Genomic DNA, 9,988 nt, shown 5'->3' on the forward strand with positions numbered 1-9,988 from the left:
AACCGAATCATCTTCCAGGGTGTTTGTCTGCAGCTTCCTATAGTGCACGTCAATGCTCCGGCTGCCAAGTCTGCCTCCTTCTCCCCCTCCTACACATGCAAATGGCAGCATACCCATACAGCTTCAGCTGTCGCTGTGCGATTACTACATGGCCGCTCTCATTTTACACACAGGCAGGATTTCATACCAGAACTGATCAGTAGAAAGAGGGAGCCTCATAATATAGCATGGGTGAAAAGAACACCACCTGCATAAGAGATATACAGCTACCAGGATGCGGTACTTCCACAGAAGTTATTTTAGGAGTTTCACAATACAAACAAAACAACTAGGAGGATATAGGAAAGCAGCCTAGCCTATGAAGCCAATCGGGAACTGCAAGTATGTATCCAACCCCATCTCCAATATAGCCCTGCACACAAAAATGGTCATCAAACAAGCCCTTGCGCCAAAAATTGTCATCAAACATGTCCCTGCGCACAAAAATGGTCATCAACCAAGCCCCTGCGCACAAAAATGGTCATCAACCAAGCCCCTGCGCACAAAAATGGTCATCAACCAAGCCCCTGCGCACAAAAATGGTCATCAAACAAGCCCCTGCGCACAAAAATGGTCATCAAACAAGCCCCTGCGCACAAAAATGGTCATCAAACAAGCCCCTGCGCACAAAAATGGTCATCAAACAAGCCCCTGCGCACAAAAATGGTCATCAAACAAGCCCCTGCGCACAAAAATGGTCATCAAACAAGCCCCTGCGCACAAAAATGGTCATCAAACAAGCCCCTGTGCACAAAAATGGTCATCAAACAAACCCCTGCGCACAAAAATGGTCATCAAACAAACCCCTGCGCACAAAAATGGTCATCAAACAAACCCCTGCACACAAAAATGGTCATCAAACATGAAATTCTATCTTCAGGGCTGATGCACATGATCCTACCTGGCAGTGCATGGCCTATGGCCGTAGTTTACGGCTATACAGACTTCATCCAGTGCCATGTACAAGGGCTTCTCACTAAATTAGAATATCATCAAAAAGTTTATTTATTTCAGTTCTTCAATACAAAACGTGAAATCACATATAGAGTCATTGTGATGTCCCCAGCTAATGGAGAGGCATATGCTGCAGTCTAAACATTTATGAGTGGGTGAAGCTATGAAATAAATATATGGGGCGCAAAGTAGATTTCTACATTATCAAACAGATCTTCATAGCCACGTTAGGTCTGAATAGGGCTTTATGCACACAACATCTTTTAAACTCTGGTGAACCTGCAGCGTTTTTCAAGCAGAAGACTTAGGCTATGTGCACACATTGCGGATTTTACTGCGGGGATTTGACGCTGCGGATCCGCAGCAGTTTTCCATGCGTTGTACAGTACCATGTAAACCTATGGAAAACAAAATCCGCAGTGCCCATGGTGCGGAAAATACCGTGCGGAAACGCTTCATTGTATTTTCTGCAGCATGTCAATCCTTTGTGCGGATTCCGCAGCGTTTTACACCTGCTCCTCAATAGGAATCCGCAGTTGTAAAACCGCAGGTGGAATCCGCACAAAAAACGCAGGAAATCTGCTGTAAATCAGCAGGTAAAACGCACTGCATTTTACCTGCGGATTTTTCAAAAACTGTGCAGAAAAATCCGCAACATGGACACATAGCCTTAAGGAAACACTGACGTTTTTTGTTATTTTATTCCGACAGTTTTGGCTGCGGTAAGTTTCTTGTAGTGTTTTCCCATGGGTTTTGTGGAGTCCATTTTAGTGTCATTACGTGGCCATGTTTTGTTTGACTTATTTCACTCCACTGAATAATGAAGAAACCGCTAGGTTTTTTTAAATTATTATTTAAGCAGAAACAATGAAGAAATGTGCCAAAAAACGTCCGGACGTCTTGAGCTTTCTCATTGACTTGTTTTGTACACTATATAGCATCTTCCAATAATTATGTCAGCTGGATACCAGGTCACTTCTTTTGGAGTTTTTAATCATTTTTGTTTCTTACTGTGTGCGTCTATTTTTATATTTTTCACAGACCTAATATCAAGGTCATTCAAAATGAGCGATTTTGATCTGAAAATCAATCATTGTCCAATAGATTCCTAGACTGTAATGGGAACATGCAAAATCACTAAACACCCTGGCATGTGAAAAGGGGAAAAACAAATCGAACGTTTAATGCAATATTCACGATTTGACTAATGCAAAGTTAATTGTATTAATTAGAATACGATCATTGAGGACATTTTGAATGGTTTTTGGGTACAAGGGAATTTAACATTTATGCTTTTAGTTTGTGAACTCTGGTACTTCTTGATAAATTGTTTCCATTTCTTTGGTACTTCCTTATAAAGATAGAACGTGTACCCATTATATAGAAACCATCTATGAAATTCACAGATAGCATGCTTATGAAATAGGGAGGTCAGAATCAGATGTATAACTGAGCAGAGCAGGGAGTAGTTTACGATCTAGGAGTATATATGGGTGCGATGAGAGAAGGGCAGCTACACCCTGCGCGACCTGATCGGGCACCACATGGCTGTATGGGAGATACTGGACTACAGAGACGTCCTCTGCCCACTTTCACCATTCTCATGACTCTGCCCAGCTGCGGTTTTGCTATGCCCTTATCATTGGCACTGCCATGTTATAATACAGCAGAGAAGAAACTATTAGTAAGATGTTGTGTCCTCATTATCTCTCCTGTGATTTGTTACTCATATCAGGTGCTGTGCAGGGTTTAATGACAAGGGTAATCCATGACGAGCAGAAGAGAGCAGACTGGCCATATTCCGGCCTCCATGTGGCAGCCATGTACAAAGAGGGTGTTGAAGTCATACAACAGCCTTGTAGTGCCATGCCTCAGTCACACTTGCGTAATTTGGTCAGTAAGTGCTTGCCAAATCCAGGAGAGGAACAGAAACACTGAAAATAGCAATGAGTGTAAAGATCTGAAGTTCTTCTGTGCAATTCTGAAGCAAGATGCAGAGCAATATACACGTGGGGGAAAGTGGAGAAAATGAGCGGCCTCACTGCAACATGTAAGGGGGCAGGAATACCCGACCCGAACCTCCGCAGAGAAAGGAGCGGATCACCATGGGCTCCACTAGGATGTGAGGATACTACATGGTCACTTTTAGTAGTTTTTATGCAGGGAAAGTGTAAAAAGCCCTGCACTGTGCATAATGCATAACACACTGCGGGGCTGGGATTCACAAGCTGGGTGGCCGCACAGGCGCAGTCTGCGAGACTGCATCTGAGGTCAGACGGGCAGCGCTCACTGTGCCTGCCCCAGGCAGAACAAAACAGCGCAGGCACCGGATTTGATTTGAAAACAGTGTGGAGGGGGCGGCGCCCGGTGCCGAAGAAGCCTTGAGTGACGGCAGTGTGGCGTGTGCAGCAGGGGGGTTAAGACCTGCCTCCAGGGCTAAAGACAGGTATTTTTGCGAAATTATAAAACACTTTATTTCTGCTTTGACTGCACCAATAACTAATAGAGCAACCTTGTCAGAATGCAGCATTACTGCTGCACAAGGTGGCTCTTTTAGTTTCTAACGGCTGGAGGGGGTGACAGAGTCCCTTGAACACAGATTTCACCACTGAATAGAATGAATGATCAGTCCAGGAGCAGAAAGCAGTGGATTACTCTGATAAGATATTTTATAAAGTTGCTCATTTTCACATGTACTAATTATATATATATTATTGTCAGTTATATCTAGCTTTCTGTAAAGGGTTTCTATGGTGTATGGCTGCCACATCGTCCACCCAGGCGGAGGTATACATCTCATTGTGCCAGCACCGCTCTAGCTGATTGACAGGTGATGTGGGGAGAAGGCGGCCGAGGTGGCACTGGACTAATCTCGTCTTTCCCTATTGTCACCTGCCGGAGCAAACGGTTTTCTCTGAAATGCTTTGACGTTCGAGAGAAAAATATACCCCGCTGTCAGGCTCCAATTCAGGCGACATTCCCTATGAGGGGGTTACATGAAGCACTCTCCTAGAAGAGCCGATGTGCACTGCTCACCCTACCAAGACTTTAGAGCACATATGTCAAATTCAGGCTCACAGGGCAAGTACCGTGTAACTGGCCCAGAAGGCCGCATGCGTCCCCCGCCCGGTATAGCACTTTCACCTGTATAGGCATCCTGGATAACAGAACTGGATGGTTGAAAACAATGATGGAGGAAGGAGCGTCAGCTGATGCTCCATCCTATCATTCCACCTCCACGTCTAAGGTCTCAGTGCAGCGGCATGATGACGTTATTACAACGCGCCCGCTGTACCGAGGATCAGAAGACACCATGAAGAGACTGGAGCAAGTCAGGGAACTGGGAGAGGTTGGTTCTTATTATGTGGGGCTCGTATACTGTATGGAAGGCAATGCAGGACCCCATTATACTGTATGAAACAGTGTGGGGTAGTGTTATGGTAAGGTGCATATGGTGGGTACTGCGGAGGAGTTCACTGTGGGGGTGGCACTTTTGTTTGCATCATACTTTATTATTTATATTATTTAATTTTTTTATCCTTTGTTATTACATATTTAAATAAGACCATGTAGCTAGTTGCTTTTTATTGCTCTTACATAACATATTATTCCAATATTTTATTCTAAGATGTATTAATTACTGTAAAATGTACTTTGTTTGTGGGATAAACCCTTTCAGTTTGTTTTCATATGAAAAGGTTCATTGTTATATTTGATGATAAGGAAAGACGTCCTCAATTGTAGACATTTTTTTAAATAAATTATAAGGTTGGCCGTGACTTTGTCCAAGCTTTAAATTTTGGCCTTCTGTGTATTGGGCAGTCACACACTATTGTGTACGCTTGTAGGAGCCGCCAGGTTTCGTACATCTCACCATGGAGAGCGCTGGCTGTGAGAAGTCACTTTGTACTGTGTTCTTTGTAAACGTCTCCTTACATTTCTGCAATACACCCTTATGTCGGCGGATGAGCGGAGGCCCATACCTTGCCTGGCGAGAGCACTGCCATATGGTAGCTGGCAGCCGGGAGACCACATGGATCCGAGCAGGTGTTACACTGTTATTCCCTCCTACTGTACAGCCAAATAGACGGCAGCACCTGGCAGGTAGAGATCAGCCGCCCGCATACCACCAGCTCCAGCCGCCCGTATCCGTATACCACCAGCTCCAGCCGCCCGTATCCGTATACCACCAGCTCCAGCCGCCCGTATCCGTATACCACCAGCTCCAGCCGCCCGTATCCGTATACCACCAGCTCCAGCCGCCCGTATCCGTATACCACCAGCTCCAGCCGCCCGTATCCGTATACCACCAGCTCCAGCCGCCCGTATCCGTATACCACCAGCTCCAGCCGCCCGTATCCGTATACCACCAGCTCCAGCCGCCCGTATCCGTATACCACCAGCTCCAGCCGCCCGTATCCGTATACCACCAGCTCCAGCCGCCCGTATCCGTATACCACCAGCTCCAGCCGCCCGTATCCGTATACCACCAGCTCCAGCCGCCCGTATCCGTATACCATCAGTTCCAGCAGCCCGTATCCGTATACCACCAGCTCCAGCCGCCCGTATCCGTATACCACCAGCTCCAGCCGCCCGTATCCGTATACCACCAGCTCCAGCCGCCCGTATCCGTATACCACCAGCTCCAGCCGCCCGTATCCGTATACCACCAGCTCCAGCCGCCCGTATCCGTATACCACCAGCTCCAGCCGCCCGTATCCGTATACCACCAGCTCCAGCCGCCCGTATCCGTATACCACCAGCTCCAGCCGCCCGTATCCGTATACCACCAGCTCCAGCCGCCCGTATCCGTATACCACCAGCTCCAGCCGCCCGTATCCGTATACCACCAGCTCCAGCCGCCCGTATCCGTATACCACCAGCTCCAGCCGCCCGTATCCGTATACCACCAGCTCCAGCCGCCCGTATCCGTATACCACCAGCTCCAGCCGCCCGTATCCGTATACCACCAGCTCCAGCAGCCCGTATCCGTATACCACCAGCTCCAGCCGCCCGTATCCGTATACCAGCTCCAGCCGCCCGTATCCGTATACCAGCTCCAGCCGCCCGTATCCGTATACCACCAGCTCCAGCCGCCCGTATCCGTATACCACCAGCTCCAGCCGCCCGTATCCGTATACCACCAGCTCCAGTCGCCCGTATCCGTATACCACCAGCTCCAGCCGCCCGTATCCGTATACCACCAGCTCCAGCCGCCCGTATCCGTATACCACCAGCTCCAGCCGCCCGTATCCGTATACCACCAGCTCCAGCCGCCCGTATCCGTATACCACCAGCTCCAGCCGCCCGTATCCGTATACCACCAGCTCCAGTCGCCCGTATCCTTATACCACCAGCCACCCGTATCCGTATACCACCAGCCGCCCGTATCCGTATACCACCAGCTCCAGCCCCCCATATCCGCATACCACCAGCCGCCCGCATCCGTATACCACCAGCCGTCCATATACCACCAGCTCCAGCCACCCGTATCCGTATACCACCAGCTCCAGCCTCCCGTCACTGCCACCTACAATGACAGACATGACAGTGACATCAGTCGGGGCAGCTGTTAGTGATGGTATTGGTATCATCAGACATTTTCCTAGAACTCTCCCCACAGTGTCTCGCACCTATGGGTGCAGGATCCCGCCCTGTTTGCCCAGCACTCCTTGTGTTGTCAGCATTTGGCGCACAATGGCAGTGCCTCCTGCGACAACACAAAGGTCTCATCACACAGGACTAAGCACTGAACTGCGACACTTCCCAGCACAGACCCGGGAGCCCCGTGTACAATGGCGGTGACAGCAGAGAGCAGCAGCAGCAGAGCTCCCCGCTCCCCCAGCAGCCGCCTGCTCCGCTCCTGTGTACGGGGCGCTGCCACATCAGGCACAGACGCGGCGGGCACGGCTCACCCAGGGCTATGTAGCGCCGGTTCACCCCGGTCTTGGCCTCGATCTTCTCCAGCAGGTCGGTGCACACATTCTTGTGGCTGAGGAACTTCTCGAAGCCGTCCTTCAGTGCTGCCACCATGCTGAGTCCGGGCCGTGTGATGGCTGATGCGTGACACCCGCAGCAGAGCTCGGTCTGAAGATGGAGGAGGGAGGAGCCGCGGGCGGAGCTCATGGCAGCCATCACTTGTCGTCAGCATTTAGGCCGAGTCCCGGAGACAGGAGCCGTCAGCTGGCAGCCCGCCCTCCCCTGCCCGCCGCCTGTGCCCTCCCCTGCCCGCCGCCTGTGCCCTCCCCTGCCCGCACTGCAGCCACAGTAGCGACTACAAGAGTTGTTTTTTTTAGGCTTAAGATGTCACTGGAAGGGGCGGAGCCTCCTTCAGTCCACTGTCCAGTGAAGACCCGATAACTGGAAGCTGTCGAGGCCGGGAGAGAGAGGGTGCTGAAGACGAGAGGCGAGAGATGAGGGGCCGCACCATGGAGCCGTGTGAGGAGAGGACCGAGGGGCCGCACCATGGAGCCGTGTGAGGAGAGGACCGAGGGGTCGCACCATGGAGCCGTGTGAGGAGGAGAGGACCGAGGGGCCGCACCATGGAGCCGTGTGAGCAGGAGAGGACCGAGGGGCCGCACCATGGAGCCGTGTGAGGAGTAGAGGACCGAGGGGCCGCACCATGGAGCCGTGTGAGGAGTAGAGGACCGAGGGACCGCACCATGGAGCCTTGCGAGGAGAGGACCGAGGGGCCGCACCATGGAGCCGTGTGAGGAGAGGACCGAGGGGTCGCACCATGGAGCCGTGTGAGGAGGAGAGGACCGAGGGACCGCACCATGGAGCCTTGTGAGGAGAGGACCGAGGGGCCGCACCATGGAGCCGTGTGAGGAGAGGACCGAGGGGTCGCACCATGGAGCCGTGTGAGGAGGAGAGGACCGAGGGGCCGCACCATGGAGCCGTGTGAGCAGGAGAGGACCGAGGGGCCGCACCATGGAGCCGTGCGAGGAGAGGACCGAGGGGCCGCACCATGGAGCCATGTGAGGAGTAGAGGACCGAGGGGCCGCACCATGGAGCCGTGTGAGGAGTAGAGGACCGAGGGGCCGCACCATGGAGCCGTGTGAGGAGTAGAGGACCGAGGGGCCGCACCATGGAGCCGTGTGAGGAGTAGAGGACCGAGGGGCCGCACCATGGAGCCGTGTGAGCAGGAGAGGACCGAGGGGCCGCACCATGGAGCTGTGTGAGGAGAGGACCGAGGGGCCGCACCATGGAGCCGTGCGAGGAGAGGACCGAGGGGCCGCACCATGGAGCCGTGTGAGGAGTAGAGGACCGAGGGACCGCACCATGGAGCCTTGCGAGGAGAGGACCGAGGGGCCGCACCATGGAGCCTTGTGAGGAGGAGAGGACCGAGGGGCCGCACCATGGAGCCTTGTGAGGAGAGGACCGAGGGGCCGCACCATGGAGCCGTGTGAGGAGAGGACCGAGGGGTCGCACCATGGAGCCGTGTGAGGAGGAGAGGACCGAGGGGCCGCACCATGGAGCCGTGTGAGCAGGAGAGGACTGAGGGGCCGCACCGTGGAGCCTTGTGAGGAGAGGACCGAGGGGCCGCACCATGGAGCCGTGTGAGGAGGAGAAGACCGAGGGACCGCACCATGGAGCCTTGTGAGGAGAGGACCGAGGGGCCGCACCATGGAGCCTTGTGAGGAGAGGACCGAGGGGCCGCACCATGGAGCCTTGTGAGGAGAGGACCGAGGGGCCGCACCATGGAGCTGTGTGAGGAGGAGAGGACCGAGGGGCCGCACCATGAGCCATGTGAGGAGAGGACCGAGGGGCCGCACCATGGACCTTTGTGCAAATGGGAATGAGGACACAGGGCTCGGTGTGAGTGCTCTGAAGATGTATTTTGTAAAGGGTTGATGTTCCTTCAGTGGGGCTGCATAGGGAAGATGATGAGGGACTGTGCAGAGAAGGGGTGTGTGTGTACATAAAATACCCAAGCTCTAGGACGAGGCTGAAGTTGGTTTCTTATTCATTCAGTTTCTTATTCGTCAGTTTCTTATTCAGCAATTTTTTCTTTCCTGTTTTTTATAGGTTTAACAGCAAAAAATAAGCATCACAATAATAAAAGACAATGCAGTGAGGTGCCCTGATGTGAATACACTTAACAACAGCTACAAAAACAATCTGGCACAAAAATGGGCATCAAAGATTGCTGAAGAAAGGGTTAAATGCCTTTGGGCCACTGATCTCACACTGCAGACATATAGAACAGGGTGCCCCACATCAAAACCCAGGACTCTCCAGCCTGGCCCAAATGGGTTTTGGGCATCAGAACTGGCATCAAAGTGGGCGAACAGCCCATTTTCACACATTTGAAATAAGTAACTGATGTTTTTAAGGGGTTAAATGCCTTTGGGCCACTGATCTGACGCTTAAAATACACAGACAGTGATGCCCTGCATCAAACCCAGGCCCCTCCAGCCTGGCCCAAATGGGTTCTGGGCTCCAGAACTGGCATCAAAGTGGGCAAACAGCCAATTTTCACAGATTTGAATAAGTGATGTTTTTAAGGGGTTAAATGCCTTGGGCCACTGATACAAGAGTGCAGACATCAAAAACAGGTCTCTTCAGTCTGGCCCAAATGGGTTTTGGGAATCACTGTCTGTGTATTTTAAGTGTCAGATCAGTGGCCCAAAGTCATTTAACCCCTTAAAACCATCAGTTACTTATTCAAATGGCCAAAATTGACTGCCCACTTTGATGCCAGTTCTGATGCCCAGAACCTATTTGGGCCAGGCTGGAGATAACTGGTTTTGATGTGGGGCGCCCTGGTCTATATGTCTGCAGTGTGAAATCAGTGGCCCAAAGGCATTTAACCCTTTCTTCAGCGCTCTTTGGTGCCCACTTTGATGCCCATTTTTGTGCCAGATTTATTGTTTTTGTAGCTGTTGTTAAGTGTATTCACATCAGGGCACCTCACTGCATTGTCTTTTATTATTGTGATGCTTATTTTTTGTTGTTAAACCTATAAAAAACAGAAAATAAAAAATTGCCGAAT

At 51.5% G+C, this 9,988-nt stretch overlaps 1 protein-coding gene across 1 annotated transcript in view; it reads right to left on the reverse strand.

Moving 5' to 3' along the window:
• The window catches only part of REEP5 (receptor accessory protein 5), a 28,239-nt gene extending 21,043 nt beyond the window's left edge, over nucleotides 1–7,196 (reverse strand). The window contains exon 1 of the mRNA XM_077290431.1: nucleotides 6,909–7,196. Coding sequence (XP_077146546.1) covers nucleotides 6,909–7,128 — 220 coding nt within the window. The 5' untranslated portion in view covers nucleotides 7,129–7,196. The remainder of the gene's footprint in view (nucleotides 1–6,908) is intronic.
• Nucleotides 7,197–9,988: the final 2,792 nt, after the last annotated feature.

The sequence above is a fragment of the Ranitomeya variabilis genome, chromosome 1 (assembly GCF_051348905.1).
Source record: "Ranitomeya variabilis isolate aRanVar5 chromosome 1, aRanVar5.hap1, whole genome shotgun sequence".
NCBI lineage: Eukaryota > Metazoa > Chordata > Amphibia > Anura > Dendrobatidae > Ranitomeya > Ranitomeya variabilis.